The sequence below is a fragment of the Neoarius graeffei genome, chromosome 2 (assembly GCF_027579695.1).
Source record: "Neoarius graeffei isolate fNeoGra1 chromosome 2, fNeoGra1.pri, whole genome shotgun sequence".
Lineage (NCBI taxonomy): Eukaryota > Metazoa > Chordata > Actinopteri > Siluriformes > Ariidae > Neoarius > Neoarius graeffei.
The window spans coordinates 97,446,963-97,466,076 of record NC_083570.1 but is presented as its reverse complement, the minus strand read 5'-3'; the positions used below and the strand labels follow the sequence as shown (position 1 = coordinate 97,466,076).

Below are 19,114 nucleotides of genomic sequence, written 5' to 3'. Positions count from 1 at the left end.
TAAAACAAAGGAAACGGTTCCAAGTAAAAATCAGTTTTGGAAGTTAAAATTCTTAACCATCCAAAGAAACCTTAAGAAACGATTATTTCCTAATGTACAGGTCATGCTAGAACACGTAACCATGAAGAGGCCCAATACAGAAAACCCTTGTACTGCTGGAAGTTCTGCTATCTTGGAATTGTACAGCTGAAAAAATACAGATCGGTCACGGACTACAGATTATGGAAATGTAATAAAAAAAGGATACAAAATACAGAGTGATTACGGATTTTAATACGGCTGCATCACAGATGCTAATAATTTACGGACGTTTCAGTATATTACAGATTGGTTACCAGTTTCATCTGGATGATGTATCACGGATAAAACAAATGAAAAATCTAAAACTGTTGGACTGCCACAGTTCATAATTAAAATATCTTACCTGCATTTATGTGTTTATTAATTAGTTTGCTTCTCGCTGCTTTGTGCAGCAAGCACACTATGGTTAAGTTCACATTTACTCACAATTAACATGTTAGACATTAGCATGTTAGCATGCTAGGCATACTAGCATGTTAAAATGCTAACTGTTAGCATGTCAGCCATTAGCTTGTTATTTCGATTACGTTCATTATGTCTTATATTGAATATTGTTAGTTTTTTTCTTTTTTATCAGACATCTAATTTTTTAGGTTTGTTTACCTGACATGTTTCGACGTACGACTGTCGTCTTCCTCAGAGTGTCACCGGATGTTATTGGTGACACATCTTTTATCAGCTGATGTTTCCGAAGGCGTGGCCTTCCTGTCTGGATTGACAGGTCGGTCACGCCTTCTACTGTCAGTTCGTCCCCTGCAAGATGGCACTCCAGGTATGGGAGAGCATGTATGCTCCCTCATCTCGGTTGATGGTCCTCGGGCTTCGCTTACGGATCTCTATGGCCTCCCTGATCCAGCGCTGATGTTTATTATCTTCTGTGCGGATGACTCTGGCATTCCCCCAGTCCATAATGTGATTTTCCCTTTTGCAATGATCTGTTATGGCTGACTTAACACCATTACGCCCCATAGTAGATAGCATTGGTTCAGTTACATACAACTTATCAAAAGCACTCACCGAAATAATTAAACCATTACTAGGACTCACAGACCAACACTGCAAAAACTCAAAACAACTGGCAGAAGAACTAAAAAACATAAAAATGCAACAAGACGAAGTTTTCATTTCACATGATGTCATATCTCTTTTCACCAGAACACCCACGGAAGCCACCATACAGATAGTACAAGACAAATTAAAAACAGATAGGACGCTCAAGAAACGCACAAACCTCACCGTACAAGACATCACTCAGCTCCTTCAATTCATCGCCACATCCACATACTTTCAGTTCAGGAACACAATTTACAGACAGAAGGAAGGGTTTGCCATGGGAGACCCACTATCAGCCATCATGTGCGGCTTTTTCATGGAAGACCTGGAGCAGAAAGCACTCACTACAATACCAGTGGAATACAGGCCAACACTCTGGAAACGGTATGTGGACGACATATTGGAAAAAGTAAAGAGGGGACACACTCAACAACTCACCGACCATCTCAAAACTATAGACAATACCGGCAATATAAAATTTACACATGAAGAGGAAACGGAGCAGTCAATAGCATTTTTGGACTTAAAAATACATCACACAGAAGAGGGGGATATCAAAATAAAAGTACACAGAAAACCCACACACACCGACCAATATTTAAACTGGACTTCCGAACACCCCATAATGCACAAAATATCAGTAGTTAGAACATTGCATGAACGCGCAGCAATAATTACAGATGCACAGGACAAAGAACAGGAAGAACAACATAGACAACACGCACTGAAGGCATGTCAATATCCACAATGGGCAATATCCAAAGGGGCGGAACAGGTCAAAAACAATAAGACACAGAAGAAAGAGAAAAAACAAACCAACAAACAAGAACACAGGGGAGTAGTGACATTACCATACATCAGAGGAATAACGGAATGCATTCAAAGAGCAATGAGGAAATACAACATTAACACACCTGTCAAACCACACACAACACTCCGTCAGATCCTGGTTCATCCCAAAGACAGAATACATCCGGACAACAGATGCAACACCATATATGAGATTCCATGCCAATTATGCAATAAAACTTACATCGGGGAGACAGGAAGGAGTTTCAACACAAGAAAAAATGAACATAAGAAAGAGTGCGAAAAGGAGACAGCTACAAGACAAACCCGAACAATAAAAGAAAAGGCACAACAGGAAAATTATAAGTCAGCCATAACAGATCATTGCAAAAGGGAAAATCATATTATGGACTGGGGGAATGCCAGAGTCATCCGCACAGAAGATAATAAACATCAGCGCTGGATCAGGGAGGCCATGGAGATCCGTAAGCGAAGCCCGAGGACCATCAACCGAGATGAGGGAGCATACATGCTCTCCCACACCTGGAGTGCCATCTTGCAGGGGACGAACTGACAGTAGAAGGCATGACCGACCTGTCAATGCAGACAGGAAGGCCACGCCTTCGGAAACATCAGCTGATAAAAGATCCGTCACCAATAACATCCGGTGACACTCTGAGGAAGACGACAGTCGTACGTCGAAACATGTCAGGTAAACAAACCTAAAAAATTAGATGTCTGATAAAAAAGAAAAAAACTAACATTAGCTTGTTAGCATGCTAGCTGTTAACATGTGAGCATGTTAGCATTAGCCTGTTAGTATGTTAGCTGGAGTGTTAACGTGTTAACCTTAGCATTTTAACATGTTAGCTGTGAACATGTTAGCATTAGCATGTTAGCATGCAAACAATTAGCATGTCAGCCTTAGCATGTTAACATGTTAGCTGTTAGCATGTTAACATTACCCTGTTATGTTAGCTGTGAGCATGTTAGCCAGAGCATTAGCATAGCATGTTTGCATGTTAGCTGTTAGCATATTAGCCTCAGCATGTTCGAATACTCACAATTAACATGTTATCCATTAGCATGTTAGCATGTTCACTGTTGGCATGTAAGCATGCTAGCTGTTAGCATGGTGTCCATTAGCATATTGACATGTTAGCTGTTAGCATATTAGCCTTAGCATGTTTGCATGTTAGCATGTTAGCTGTTAGCATGCTAGTTGTTAGCATGCTCCCTATTACCATGTTCGCCATTAGCATATAAGCATGTTAGCTGTTAGCATTTTAGCCTTAGTATGTTAGCATGATCACATAGCTGTTCTGCTACAGCTCAGCAAGTACACTTTGCATTTTCTCTGCGGAAATGCGGTCTAATTTACTATTGATATTTAATGGAAAATATCACATGAATAAAAAAATCTGTGCTTTGTATTATATTTTTTATTTTTCTTGAATCCGTATTCTGTGACTTGTCCTGGATTTTGTAAACAGTGGCTCAATCACTGTATGACAACTTATACAGCCTACGATTTTTTTTTTTCCAAAAATAGCTATTTTTTTCCCCCATTATTCATAGTATGGACTGCGAGTTGGCCTAGTGGTTAGCGTGTCCGCCTCTCGACCGGGAGAGCGTGAGTCCTACTCACGGTCGGGTCATACCAAAGACCTTCATAAAAATGGTACCTACTGCCGTCTGGCAAGGCACGCTGCAATACAGATGCGAATAGGGAGTCAAACGCTCACAGTTACCAGAGGACCCGCCCCCCACTGTTACCCTAGGAATGGCTGAAGTGCCCTTGAGTGAGGCACCTAACCCCCAACTGCTCCCCAGGGTATGTTGTACACCACTCTGGATAAGAGCGTCTGCTGAATACCATTAACGCAATGTTAATACCAATATTCTACAAACTTGTTTGTTTATTTGTCTTCATTTTAATGCTTAGCATACCGATTCAGTATATGTATTTGTGTCCGTCGTGCACAGTGTAATTCTTCTCTGCTAGTTCACACTGAGGTGTGAGAACTCTACCAGTGCAACCTGAGGTTTTTGGGTCAAAGGTAAGGAAGGAATAAAGACCGTTTGAGACAAACCGCGCACACTTGTGACAGATTGCGATAGCATTTCAAAACATCTGATAACTCAATCAGCAATGTGACCCTACTCAATGAGCCGTGAGTACTCGTGAAGGTCGGACCTGGCCAAGAGAAGCAGAGCTCACCAAGTTTCGTTTGCTGCAAAGAGTGAGTCTAGACTCCTTGGTTTTGCACGAAAAGAAAACAAAAGGGATAATTATGTCTGCTGTTAAATTGTGAGAGGCTTGTCATGGGGTGAGAGCTGAGGATTGTGGGAATGTGTATAATGTTTCGCAGGTGCATTATTCTGACAAATTAAACAGGCCACCTCGAAAGGACAACAGCTTTGTTGGAAAGTTGATCGTAATTTGATCACGTAAACAGCTTAAGTATTGTAGCTTTTTATTTTTATTATCAGCACCAACTTTGTTGGTGGAGGTTATGTTTTTGCCTCCATTTGTTAGTTTGTTTTTGTTTGTTTGCCTGTTCTGAACGTAACTCAAAAAGTAATGAACAGATTTTGATGAAATTTGGAGGAAAGGTGGCCCATGGGCCAAGGAACAATTGATTAGATTTTGATGCAAATTTGTATATGTATGTGGATTCAGGATTTATTTTTATTTTTATTTTTTTTGCCTGTTCCCAACGTAACTCAAAAAGTAGTGAACAGATTTTGATGAAATTTGGTGTACAGCTTTAGTATTACCCTAGGTTCAACTGATTTTGATTTTGAAGTTGATATGCGGCTTGGTGGAAGTATACACTGTACTGTACGAAGTGCCCTTCTAGTATACAATGTTTTATTTGTACTATTTTTTACACTACGTTCAGACTGCAACCTGAAACGACCCATATCCGATTTGTTGTGAAATCCGATTTTTTTGTTAGGCCGTTCACATTACCAATTATATGAGACTTGTATGCGATCTCCAATATGAACGGAAAACGACCCAAAAGTGTCCCGCATGCGCAAATTGACACGTAATAAGCACATCTACGTAATACGTAAACAAAAAAAAGCGCACTCTTCAAGTTTAATGATTTCTTTTTTTGTTTGTTTGTTTGTTTGTTTTAATTATCTGGTTAGTGTTAAAGTGTGAGGTCTCGTGTGTGTTTTTGTTTCTGAACTGAAATGAAAACGTGTAGCCTGGTAACGAGGGTTGACTCCTAAATGTCTCTCTAATTTCTATATAAGTGCACTACATGTTACTAGGAAGTAATGGATTTTTAAACTCTATATAGTGCACTCGAGCTTCAGTAGGCAGTCATTTGGGATACGGCCGCTGTATTACCAAACTCTCAGTTCAGGCTTAATAATTTGCACATATTTATTTTGTCATATTAATAAACTTTTTCTACATTTTTATAAATATTTATTTAGATTGTTTATAGCCAGCTGAATTCTGCAACTTCTCTCAGCGCTGGCTCAAGGTGCAGAAACACCAGTGCAGTTTGCTATGGAGATGAGGCGAGACCTGGCGATGTGGTTTTTGTGGCGGCGGCGGAACTCGCACAATAATCTGATTAATGCGGGCAGCAGACTAATGAGACCAAAGGTGTCAAATTACTGGAAATTTCCAGAACAATCTTATAATCTTGTAATACAGGATGGTTTAAGTTATAAATCAGTTATAGAAACGGTTTTATTTAATCAGGCTAACAGATAAACATCCAGGTCCCTACCAAATCCACCATTAGCTTGATCAATTCTATAAAAGTCTATTTAAATTCTGAAAACTGTACAAATGTTGTTGTTTTCCACCAAAGAGGCGGGATTAGCCAACGCAGACTAGTGACGTTTGTCTCTTGTTGATGACGTGTAGGTCACATGAATGCGACCTGTCCGGTCAGACTGCAGTCGCATGTGAAAATATCGGATATGCATCGGATTTAGGACCACATATCCAAGCGGCCTGGGTCGCATGTGAAAAAATCGGATCTGTGTCGTTCAGATTGTCAATAACAAATCGGATACAGGTCGCATATGGGCAAAAAAATCGGATATGGGTCGTTTCAGGGTGCAGTCTGAACGTAGTCATAGATACATACCCTTACTGGCCACTTTAATAGGAACGTGTTCTTGATTCTAAGATTCCTGTTCTTGGCTGCAGGAGTGGAACCCGATATGGTCTTCTGCTGTTGCATGCCGAGATGCTTTTCTGCTCACCGCTGTTCTAAAGAGTTGCTATGAGTTACTATATCCTTTCTGGCAGCTTGACCCAATCTGGCCATTTTCCTCTGACTTCTCTTATCAACCTTGTTGCACTACTTTGCACCACACACTCCGTCACGGTCCACACTAATACACACAAATTTGAAAATCATTTCTCCAATTTGTCTATACAATCGCAGATCTTATCGAAACCAGGCTTCCACACACAGAACTGCCGCTCACTCGATGTTTTTTTGTCTTTCGTGCCATTCTGTGTAAACTCTAGAGACTGTTGTGTGTGAAAGCCGCAGGAGATCAGCAGTTTCTGAAATACTCAAACCAGTCCATCTGGCTCAAACCAACAGTGAAAGTCACACTTTGAGATGACAATTTTTCCCATTCTGATGTTTGAAAAAGTGAACATTTAACTGAAGCTCTTGATTTGTATCTGCATGATTTTGAAATTTTTCTGTTTTTGAATACAATGGTTAACAAAAAATATTTAAAAAAAAAAAAAAAGCTCTGACTTTCTACCTTTTGATTTAAGTCAAATGCAGCGTAAATCTTCCAATAATGCAGCTCGGCCACTGGACTGCATCAGCTACCATAGACTAACACTTCTTCATTTTCTAGGTGCCATTATTATTATTAATTTGTGCTAGCAGCACTGGCACAAATTGTTACTCTCACTCAAGATCTTTCTACTTTCTTCTTCTTCTTCTTCTTCTTCTTCTTCTTCTTCTTCTTCTCCTAATGTTTTTTAGGATGCAATTTCTCCTTCAGTTTTCAACCAATCCCCACCAAATTTCACACGACGAATACATCTGGGCTGAATTATGTTGCTATAACTTTTGGTGCTGATCTGAATCACTGAACTGAAGTGATCCATGAAAAACAGGATTTTTTGCAATCACTTACAACTCTGTCAATTTTCATGAATTTTTTTTTTTTAATCATTAAATTTTTTTTTTTTTTTAATTTTGTTCAAGGCGGCAGGGCACAACTTTTCCTCACTAAGCGTCATTCTGTACCTCTTACCGTTCCGGATTTATTGGGTATGTGTCAGTAACGGCACTGAAAACCTGAGTTCGGAGCAGCCTCCAAACATGGCTGCTCTGGACTACAATCCCCAAGAGTCACAGCACCCTCTATCACCTGACTTCTAAATGACATCACCTGTTGCCAAGCCACCAGTAAGCACCTTGCCTATAAATACTCAGCTCTCACAGATAGCCAGTGCGAAGTATTGTTTAGTGTCCCGTACCTGATTTTATCGAGCCGGTTGACTGCTGCCTGATTTCCCGTTCTGACCAGTGTTTGGGTACTCTCCCCTGCACATGCATCCATAAGTGCACTCTGACAGTACGGTGACCAGACGTCCCGTTTTTAACAGCTAGCGCAAATCACTGTGACTTTAGTCTCTATCTTATTATTTATTTATTTATTTATTTATTTGTCATAAATGAATTGCTAGTCTTATTTCTCCGAATGTACCGTATGGATGTTTTCTGGACTTGCTTTCTTTCAAGTCATTAATATGAAATGACAAGTTTTCACAAATGTGTGTTGAGGTGTGTGTGTGTGTGTGTGTGTGCAGTTGAAATAAATATGCGATTTATGTAAAGCAATCTATTATAAAATTGCAGTAACTCCACGATTACGCACTTTGAAGTCGATCAGTCATGGTTTGCCCTCATGTGTCTCTTTATACATCAGGTCTTCTTGTAGGATATGAACACTATGCCCAACTAAATGGGTTTTCAGTCATAATACATACAGTGGATATAAAAAATGTACACACCCCGTTAAAATGATCGGTTTTTCTGATGTAAAAAAAAATGAGACCACGATAAATAATTTCAAAACTTTTCCCACCTTTAATGTGACCTATAACCTGTACAATTTAGTTGAAAAACAAACAAATCAGTTAGGGGGGAAAACATAAAAAAATAAAAATTGTACAATAAGCTGGTTGCGTAAGTGTGCACACCCTTAAACTAATACTTTGTTGAAGCACCTTTTGATTTAATTACAGCATTCAGTCTTTTTGGGTCGGAGTCCATCAGCCTGCCACATCTAGACTTGGCAATATTTGCCCACTCTTCCTTGCAGAACCGCTCCAAATCTGTCAGATCACGAGGGCGTCTCTTGTGCACAGCCCTCTTCAGGTCACCCCACAGATTTTCAATCGGATTTAGGTCTGGGCTCTGGCTGGGCCATTCCAAAACTTTTTTGGTGTCACTGTTGTGCTGAAAAATGAAATTCCTCTTCATCTTTCTAGCAGACACCTGAAGGTTTTGGGCCAAAATTGACTGGTATTTAGAACTGTTCATAATTCCCTCCATCTTGACTAAAGCCCCTGTTCCAGCTGAAGAAAAACAGCCCCAAAACATGATGCTGCCACCACCATGCTTCACCGTGGGTATGGGGTTCTTTTGGTGATGTGCAGTGTTGTTTTTGCGCCAAACATACCTTTGGAATTGTGGCCAAAAAGTTCAACCTTGGTTTCATCAGACCATAACACATTTTCCCACATGCTTTTGGGAGAGTTGATGGTTGTTGTGTTTTTTTTTTCTCTCTAAGATTTAGCTAGGCCTGGATGTTTTTCTTTGTAAGAAAAGGCTTCCATCTTGTGACCCTACCTCATAGTCCAGACATATGGAGAATACGGGAGATAGTTGTCACATGTAGTACACAACCAGTACTTGCCAGAAATTCCTGCAGCTCCTTCAGTGTTGCTGTCGGCCTCTTGGCAGCCTCCGTGACCAGCTTTCGTCTTGTCTTTTCATGAATCTTGGAGGGACATCCAGTTCTCGGTAATGTCACAGTTGTCCTATAGTTTCTCCACTTCTTGATGACGGTCTTCACTGTGCTCCATGGTATATCTAATGCTGTGGAAATGTTTTTGTCCCCTTCTCCTCACTGATACCTTTCAACAATGAGCTCCCTTTGATGCTTTGTAAGCTCTCTGCGAACCCTGGCTTTTGCTGGAGGATGCAACTGAGTAAATGTCAGGAAAATCCTACTAGGACAGCTGAACTTTATTTGGGGTGAATCAGAGTCATTTTAATGAATGGCAGGTGTGAACCCAAAAAGACTGAATGCTGTAATTAAATCAAAAGGTGCTTCAACAAAGTATTAGTTTAAGGGTGTGCGCACTTATGCAACCAGCTTATTGTACAATTTTTATTTTTTATGTTTTTCCCCCTAACAGATTTGTTTGTTTTTTCAATTGAATTGTACAGGTTATAGGTCGGGGCGGCACGGTGGTGTAGTGGTTAGCGCTGTCGCCTCACAGCAAGAAGGTCCGGGTTCGAGCCCCGTGGCCGGCGAAGGCCTTTCTGTGCGGAGTTTGCATGTTCTCCCCGTGTCCGCGTGGGTTTCCTCCGGGTGCTCCGGTTTCCCCCACAGTCCAAAGACATGTAGGTTAGGTTAACTGGTGGCTCTAAATTGACCGTAGGTGTGAATGGTTGTGTGTGTCTATGTGTCAGCCCTGTGATGACCTGGCGACTTGTCCAGGGTGTACCCCGCCTTTTGCCCGTAGTCAGCTGGGATAGGCTCCAGCTTGCCTGCGACCCTGCAGAACAGGATAAAGCGGCTAGAGATAATGGGATGAGAGGTTATAGGTCACATTAAAGGTGGGAAAAGTTTTGAAATTATTTATCGTGGTCTCAGGTTTTTCTGATGTAAAAAAAAATCATTTTAACGGGGTGTGTACACTTTTTATTTTTTATTTTTATTTTTTATATCCACTGTCGCTTGTGTAAATGCTCCTGTGAATGATTTACGAATAAATTTGTTCATATTCAGCTTGATAAACAAGGTCCAAAGCTGTCCATCAGCACCCGCCCTTTGTCTCTTTTGTACTTCACAATCAGTTCTGGACCTCACGTCGACCCTTGTTTCATTCTGCAGATCCATAAACCGAGAGACATGCAGGCCCAGGAGTTGCTGAAGAGGTTGCATGTGCCTGAGCTGACTGAGGTGAGGGATTACTTCTCCAGACTGTCCCCCGGCACACTGGTGGGTATAGGGACCTTCACCGCACTCGCCACCTACTGGTACACCACTCGACCAAAAGCCATCAAACCACCTTGTGACCTGCGCATGCAGTCCGTCGAGGTGCCGGTGAGTCCATTCTATGAGTCGAAGCAAACTCCTTGCCAAGCCAGAGTTTGGATTTTTTTTTTTAATTTTGGATCAGTATTAATTCACATGAATTTGGTGCTGTTCTTTAGGGAGGAGAATTTGCCCGCAGGTCAGTGTTAGTGGATGCTGACAAGCTTGTGTGTTTTTACTATGATGATGCTACGACAGTATACGAGCTCTTTACTCGGGGCTTACGGTTATCCAGTAAGTGGAAATTATTATTATTATTATTTTTATTATTATTTTGACTTTCTGTTTTACTGAAACATGACTATTAGTGGTTTGATTAAATTATGACTCACTATCCTAAATTATGATGCTTCCTTTTGATACGTGATGGCTGTGTGAATAGTGACTATGGTGGGGTTTACATTAGACCGTATCAGCGGATCATCAGATTAACGTTTTTAAAACGATTCGCGTGCACACAGCAACGCCAATACACGATTCGCGTGCACACAGCAACGCCAATACACGGATACGCTAATCACATGACTAATTAGACGGCACGTCACATGATCCCAGTGCATATCGGGCATGCGCAAGTCACTCACCACTTGCAAGTGGAAGGATGGCAAGCGAACACCTTCTCCAGCAGATAAACACACCTGGCTGTGATGTTCATGTTCTCACTGAGTTTGAGCGCCTGAAGGAGGTAAATAAGTTGAAATGTGTAAATAAACCTCAGTGCAGCTCAGCGCTTCCTCCTGCGCTCCAAATCACTCCGCCCTGAACAGCGAGTGCCCTCTGGAGGGTGCGCACTCCGGCCCTGCGCAGCTCACAGAGCGCACGAGTAGGGTTGGGCGGTATTACGGTAAGAAGGTATCTCGAGGTATCCAAAAGTACCAACGGTATCGGTCTCATTACCGTCATTTTAAAAAAATATATAATATCTAAATAAATATGGAGTACATGAGGTCATAATATAAAATAATAAATTGAAGATCATCCCGAATAACTGTGTGATCGTATTTTCACTAATTCTATCAATTTCCTAAAGAAGTTTTCATAGCGTGCAGGGTTGTTTATGTCGTTACCATGGCAACCCTGCATGACAATTTGGAGTCTGACAGAAAGCTTTGCAAGAGACTGAGACCGGGGGTGTCATGGCTCAGATGGCTAAGGCACCGTACCATAAATCCGGGGACCCGGGTTCGACTCCGACCCGAGGTTATTTCCCGATCCCGTCTCTCTCTCCCCCGCTCATTTCCTGTCTCTCTATACTGTCCTATCCAAAAAAAAAAAAAAGAGACTGAGACCGCGGTTGAAAGATGGCAAGTCAAGATAACGAGTTAGTGGCAAAAAAAAATACAACATCGGCAGTGTGGCAGCATTTTGGTTTCAAACCAAACGAAAAATCTAATATGTCCCCTAAGGCACACCATAGCCTGGGGTACTCCACTTCCACGAGATCTCTCCAATGAGTTGTGTTTTGAGTAGGTTACATGAGTAACAACAAGGTAAAATAATATAACGTATGACATTTGGGATGTGGGTAATAAACGTTTGAAATGTCATCTACTGAAGAAACGGAAGAAAACATCGTAGCGTAAACTGTTAGGTTTCTGGTGGGAATTAGCAATGCGCTTGCTATCTTTGTTGGGTGTGTTAAACCGTATGGATTTAAGTGGAATAATTGTAAGGAGTTATGTGATCAAGACAACGTTTTAAGCAAGGTAAGGCCATTTGATTATTAATTTCCCCGCCATGGCATGACGTGGGCCCATATGATTTTGCCTTGTGCAGCTATCACGCATTTGAATTAGGTTCGCCTCATTTGCGCTGAAGAATATGGTTTATCGCGCAGTCTAAACGGACTTGGGTGTTGGTTGATTCTTTTTCTTTTTTTTATTTCCCATGCTTGAAAGGGTATGATCCTGGTCATCGTGTACTTTTTTTGATGGAGTAGGTGAAATAGTGCTGCAAATGGCGTTTCAACGCAGACATGTGTAAACGACAGTTGAATGCTATTTTCAAGATGAAGGAAGAGTTGCGTGATGCTTTGAAATATCTCTTAATGCACAAAATTCGCTTTGCTGCTTAATCCATACCACAATGCACACAATTCGCTATGCTGCTTTTAAATAGTACATTTGAGGCATAGGCGCACGTTACACAGTAGGCCGAAACAAAATATTATTTTTTTCTCGGTAATACCGTATACCCGGGAAAACACAGAGACAGTTTAAAGGTATCAAAATTTGGATACCGCCCAACCCTACGCGCGAGTGAAGCGCACGAGCAGTGATTCGGGACTGAGCCGCTGTGTGTGTGATCCCAACGCCAGCGAATCAGGAAGGTGGATGTCACAGTGACGTTGTCCAATGACGACGTCAGCTAGAGCTCAGCACTGCATATCCTCGTTCCTCAATGTTTACACAGCACCGGATCAGATACGAACTGGGTTGAATACGTGGGCCCTGGCGGATTCAAGTTGTTCCGCCTGTGGAGTCGTTTCCCGGCGTTTTAATGTGCACGGACAGTGCATCCGCGACGAAAACGAGACGGATACGGTCTAATGTAAACACCACCTATGTAGAAGTCGTCCTCGTAGGTTCTTCAGTCCTAATCTTCAAGGTGTGGCGTTTTACAAAAGCCCTACTTTACTTGGCACATCGCTAATCAGCAAGCGTTTCAAAGAGTTGAATGTTGTTTTGAAACCAGGAAAAACAGGAACAGCTTGTGTAGGAGAAACAGTTTACGAAGGTGATATATGACTAGCAGGGTAGGCTGGACTGCAAAATATCAGCACAGCTAAATTTTGCGATGCATACCATGTGCTGTAAAAAATGCTAAATTTTATGCTAATGAAGTGTGGGCAAAATGAGGAATCACTGGAACAAATGGTCCCGAAACGGATATTAATACTGAACAGTAATAATTCATTTATTATAATACATTTATTGTCCATATAATACCAACTTCCACAGGGACCCCAGGGCTCGACATGAACTTTTTAATCCAATTGGACAAGCAGCAAGATTTGTCGCTTGTCTTGACCGGAAGCTTTTTATTCCTATGTCTTTACTAGTTCAGTGAAAGGAAAGTGGTTAACAAAGTTGATCAAAAAGCAGGTATAGTTATGATAATCATTATGCTTTAATGATGATTTATAATTTTCCAATAAAACTCAAGCTTTAACTGTAACAATAAACAAAAACTATCCAAGGCCCCATTATGGTGCGTGTGTTCTAACCCATTCCCTGATCTGCAGTTTTAAGAGTTAGACTCACCCAAATTCAAAGCTTCTGGAGGAAATAAAGTTAAATCTTGATTAATCCAGTATAACCTAAAGTCTAAATTAATTTAAAGAAATGAAAATGAAAGAAAACAAGCTGGATATGATAAGAGTGACAGAATCACGTTGTGAATGAAAACTAACCGTAAGGGAGTTTGGCACGGTCTGAAAATTCCCACGAAATATTTTATGACATTTGGTGATTAACGTGAACCATACAAAAGGAAAAATAGAATGAATGTCTGAATGAAATGAAGATTCACAACAGATATTTATTTTCTTGAGGTATTTGATGGCCATTTCTCTGATTTTCGATGAGTTTAATAATCTATAATTAGATATTACGATGTGGTTATTTTTACACACGCACCTGCTGCACTCGGCTTCCCCGCAATTTCGTAAACAGTAACACGGCCGGATCACTGAAGGGATTGAACTGGTTTTGTTGGAACTTTATTGATGTAACTCTGGAATAATTGCTATAAAAAGAGCGATTTTGAACAAATATTCAGCTCGTCCTGTCTGACAGGCAGATGCGGATTTGACTTGTCCGGACCAAACATTTGGTTGTCCCGGACAGTCGGACTACCGTTAATGTTGAGCCCTGGACTAGTATGGAGGACATGCCACATCAATGGATGTAGCTGACCACCTGTCCATTAGAAATGTCATAGTAACTCCAACAGATGTTGCAAAGAACTTAGGAACATGGTTTGATACGAACATGAGTCTTACTACCCGTATCTCAGAAACGTGTAGTACTGTATTCTGTTATTTACATAATTTAAAGGGGAACTGAAGTCATTTTTAAACTTGCTTTATTTCTTAATTAATGTGTTATTCAATTACGTGGGCGGCACGGTGGTGTAGTGGTTAGCGCTGTCGCCTCACAGCAAGAAGGTCCTGGGTTCGAGCCCCGGGGCCGGCGAGGGCCTTTCTGTGCGGAGTTTGCATGTTCTCCCCGTGTCCGCGTGGGTTTCCTCCGGGTGCTCCGGTTTCCCCCACAGTCCAAAGACATGCAGGTTAGGTTAACTGGTGACTCTAAATTGACCGTAGGTGTGAATGTGAGTGTGAATGGTTGTCTGTGTCTATGTGTCAGCCCTGTGATGACCTGGCGACTTGTCCAGGGTGTACCCCGCCTTTCGCCCGTAGTCAGCTGGGATAGGCTCCAGCTTGCCTGCGACCCTGTAGAAGGATAAAGCGGCTAGAGATAATGAGATGAGATTCAATTACGTTTTCGTAACCTTATATCGTGACTCATATTGGCAACTAATTGCAATTAAATATTATACTTATCGGCCTATTCGGTTTTTAGCCGTATTGAATTTAGTTCGTTTGGTCCACGCCAGGCGTCGCTTATCTGCGTGATCTTCACGAGACTTGTGCAAGACTTCGAAACGTGAAGAAGTGTCAGCCACGTGTCAGTGCCGCCATTTTGAAAACTGTTTTCCAAACGAAATATTGCACAAAAACGAGTTTAAATGACGATTACTGCCTACTTTTTCAAACTTTCCTGATTGCTATCAAAACAAACAAAACTTCCGGCTTGATTACATCAGCATTCGAAAGAGGGCGCGTGCGTCTTTTGACAACCCCTGTGTCCGAAATCGCTCCCTACTCACTATATAGGGCACTGTATAGTGAGGACGCCATTTTGTAGTGCTGTCCGAAACCTTGGTGAGGATTATTTACACCCTGTATAGTGCACTCAAAGTATCCCACAATGCATCACGAAAAGTAGTTTACAATGATGGTGACTAACCAAAGCAATATATCCCATCATGCATTGCGATCGCACTGAAAGAAATCAGATTAAAAGTCTCAAATTTGATTGAATAAAAGGCAGCGGTAAAGAAGAAAGAAAGGATTCAGCCTTGATTTAAAAGAACTGAAAGATGCAGGTACTTTGTATTGATTAATGTGGGAAATACGCTCAGTATAATATGGATTTATCACAAAAATACATGCTGGGGTTTATTATTTTGAAAACCCACCAGCCGACTGATCTGGCACGTTTTAATTGTGCGACAGTAATGATGTAAATACCAGCGCGATGGAGTAGTGTCCGAAAGCGTTTCATTTTACCAATGAGCTCACTATACAGTCCTCTATATAGTAATTCCCTATATAGGGAGTAGTGAACAAGTGAGCGCTTTTGGACCCAGGGAACGTTGGCAGATGTTGGTGACTTTGATTTCCGCTGTACGTTTTACTTCCGTCCTACGATGTCTCGCACAAGTCTCAACGAATCTCGTTTACGGCCGTTGCATTTGACATATGGACTGATATATTACAGAGCATATTTCAAACACTCATAACTTGCTATAGCAGCGACAAAATAGCGATCAAAAATGTATTCCTATATTTAATAAAATGAGAAAAATAGAATTTTGATGATTAAAAAAATTGCCTTCATTTCTCCTTTAAGGCATATTAGAAAATCTCACCAAAGATTCAGAAGAAATCGTAGTTCATGCACTGATTATGGGCAGAATAGATGATTGTAATAGCCTTCTTTATAGGCTGTCTGATGTTCATTTTAAATAAGATTCAGAGTGCAGCAGCAGCCAGGCTAATTCGTCTTGTTCCTAGATTTTCTCATATTGCACCAATTTTACGTTCCTTGCGCTGGCTGCCAGTTAGATTAAGGATTAATTTTAAAATTTTAGTCATGACTTTTTAAAGCTCTTAAGGGCTGTGCCCCTAATTATACATCTAGTTTAGGCCACACCAATTTAATTAGTTGGTTCTCGGATTTTCAGGAAAAATATTAAGTGAGCGGGTGAAATAAAATAAAAAAATGCTCTGATGGTAAAATTAGTGGTGGAAATAGACCAAACAATACAGGCAAACCAGTAAACAGAATTTCAACACACCTGTCAAAGATTTTACGCTTCTGTTCGCTGAATATCCTAACAATCACAAACACAGGCTTTGCAGGACTCCCCTCCACAGGCATGTTTCTTCCACAAGTCTTTATCAAAAGTGAAAGGGGCGATTTGATTGGTTTTCGATGTCACGTGACCTCACGTCATGTGACCTTTTCTGCTGGCGGGAGTTTAATTTCGAATTTATTTTATTTTTTTCATTTTGCATTTTCTTCAAGCGGCGATTCCGAGAACCAACTAATTGAATTGGTGTGGCCTTAACTGAGATCAAAACGGTGTTCAAGTATAGTTTAAGATCTGACAATGAGCTTTTATTGAAACCGTTACCATTCATAGCAAAAAAGACATTAGGCGATAGGGCCTTCGCATCGGCAGCTCCAAAGCGTTGGAATATGCTGCCAAAGTTAATTAGAGACACTGATAATGTATCTAGTTTTAAATCTTGACTGAACACACATTAATTTAGCTTTTAATAATTGAAATTTTTCAGAATTTTATATGTATGATATATATTTTACAGCTTAGCAATGTTTTATGGTTTTTATATTATCTTTAGGATGTCATTTCATTTATATTTGTATTCATTTATTTTATTTATGTATGATATTTTAAGAGCATTTGATCATGTATGCATGCAAAATGCGCTATGTAAGTAATAAACATTATTATTATTATTATTCCATCCATTAACCACTTAACCTGTGCAGGGTCGTGGGCAAGCTGGAGCCTATCCCAGCTGACTACGGGCGAGAGGCGGGGTACACCCTGGACAAGTCACCAGGTCATCGCAGGGCTGACACATAGGTGGTGTTTACATTAGACCGTATCAGCGGATCATGAGATTAACCTTTTTAAAACGATTCGCATGCACACAGCAACGCCAATACACGATTCGCATGCACACAGCAATGACATCATCCGCTTTTGGTCCCAAATCTGCTTTTCTAACCTTTTGGCCATGGCTTTCCACATTATTCCCATCATTATTAGCTCATCCAGCCAACAGGCGATGACCTTATGCCATCATGTGTTGTCTGTCGTTCGTCCATTGTCCGTCCAGCGTCGTCCATATTTCATGAAAATCGCTTCTTCTCCCTCAGTTCTTCACAGATTTTTATTCTTTTTGGCAGGAAGGTAGGTCTGCCTGGGGTGCATATATTATAGCTTCTACCCAAAGTTGCATAATTGCATTTAATAATGAAGATATGGAGTAATTCATCAATCCCTAATGAGCAGTTTCCACACAAATCGCTTCTTCTCCCTCAGTTCTTCACCGATTTTGATTCTTTCTAGCATGAAGGTAGGGGTACCCTATCTGCATATAGCTTCTACCCAGATTTGCATAATTACAATTAATAATGAAGATATGGAATAATTAAGCCCTAATGAGCAGTTTCCACACAAATCGCTTCTTCTCCCTCCACCAATTTTGATTCTTTCTGGCATGAAGGTAGGGGTACCTAGGATGTATATAACTTATACCCAGAGTTGCTTAATTACAATTATTAATGAAGTTATGGACTAATTAAGCCTTAATTCAACAACAGTTTTAAAAAAAAATCACTTCTTCTTGGTCAATTCCTCGCCATTGTGGATTCTTTCTGGCAAATATTTGAGCTGGACTGGTGGAGAGTAGAACTGCGCAAGGTGGCCCACTTTAGATTGTTCCTTCTGGACTAGATGAGGCTGGAGTGAGGTGAGGTACGCCGTCATTGACGGTCTCATTATTATTTTACCATAACGGACAGCCCATTGTTTCATTTTTATTCTTTGAAATTTATTGCAATTTTACAACAATAATTGTCATAATTAAAGTAAATCTAAGCCTTGACTTTGACAATGCTGTTCACATCAGGTTCATACTCCAGATAATAAACCAACAAAATGGCAGCTGCTTCCACAGTTAAAGGAGTATAGTTTTTTTGTGGATAGGACAGTGTAGAGAGACAGGAAATGAGCGGGAGAGAGAGACGGGGAGGGATTGGGAAATAGCCTCGGGCCGGAATCGAACCCGGGTCCCCGGATTTATGGTATGGTGCCTTAGCCATCTGAGCCACGACACCCCCAGTTAAAGGAGTATAATGTCAGACTTTAACCTTACACCAACATTCATCATGTTCTAGTCTGACTGCTACTTAATTAGTGTCTGTAAGGTTTTTGGTGTATACGCTATATACTATAATAAAGGTTTGTGTTGAGTATAATGCACAAAAATTGCAATATTCAATATAATGCTTAGGTTACAGATTTTTTTTAAATTAATGATATTTTATCTTCTTTCTCCCTTCCCTTAGAAAACAGACCCTGCTTAGGCTCCAGAAAGCTGAACCAGCCGTATGAGTGGCTGACCTATTCAGAGGTACGACTGCTGGAGACGTCTCCATTTGCTATTGTTTGTCTTGCTTGCAACAGCTCGAGTGCACACTGTCATTAAAGAAAATGAAAGGGGACGTATGAAATCCCAAGAAACTCTGAAATACATGAAAATATTCCAAAGAGTCTAGTTTTCACTCAAGTTGTTGTCAGTAATATAGTTTGTAATGAAAACTTGGATTAAATGAGAAAAGAATGCACTGGTGCTCTCAGACTTCTGAACACGACTCCCCCCCCCCCCCCCCCCCCCCCCCCCGTGTGTATATATATGTATATATATGTGTGTGTGTGTGTGTGTGTATATATGTATGTATGT

At 40.8% G+C, this 19,114-nt stretch overlaps 1 protein-coding gene across 3 annotated transcripts in view; it reads left to right on the top strand.

Annotated features, from left to right (window-relative positions):
* Positions 1-19,114, top strand: part of acsl1b (acyl-CoA synthetase long chain family member 1b) — a 126,355-nt gene that overhangs the window by 41,090 nt on the left and 66,151 nt on the right. For all 3 annotated transcript variants that reach the window (XM_060915244.1, XM_060915243.1, XM_060915245.1), the window contains exons 3-5: positions 10,066-10,278; positions 10,389-10,503; positions 18,720-18,784. In XM_060915244.1, the coding sequence (XP_060771227.1) occupies positions 10,084-10,278; positions 10,389-10,503; positions 18,720-18,784 (375 nt within the window). In that variant the 5' untranslated portion in view covers positions 10,066-10,083. The remainder of the gene's footprint in view (positions 1-10,065; positions 10,279-10,388; positions 10,504-18,719; positions 18,785-19,114) is intronic.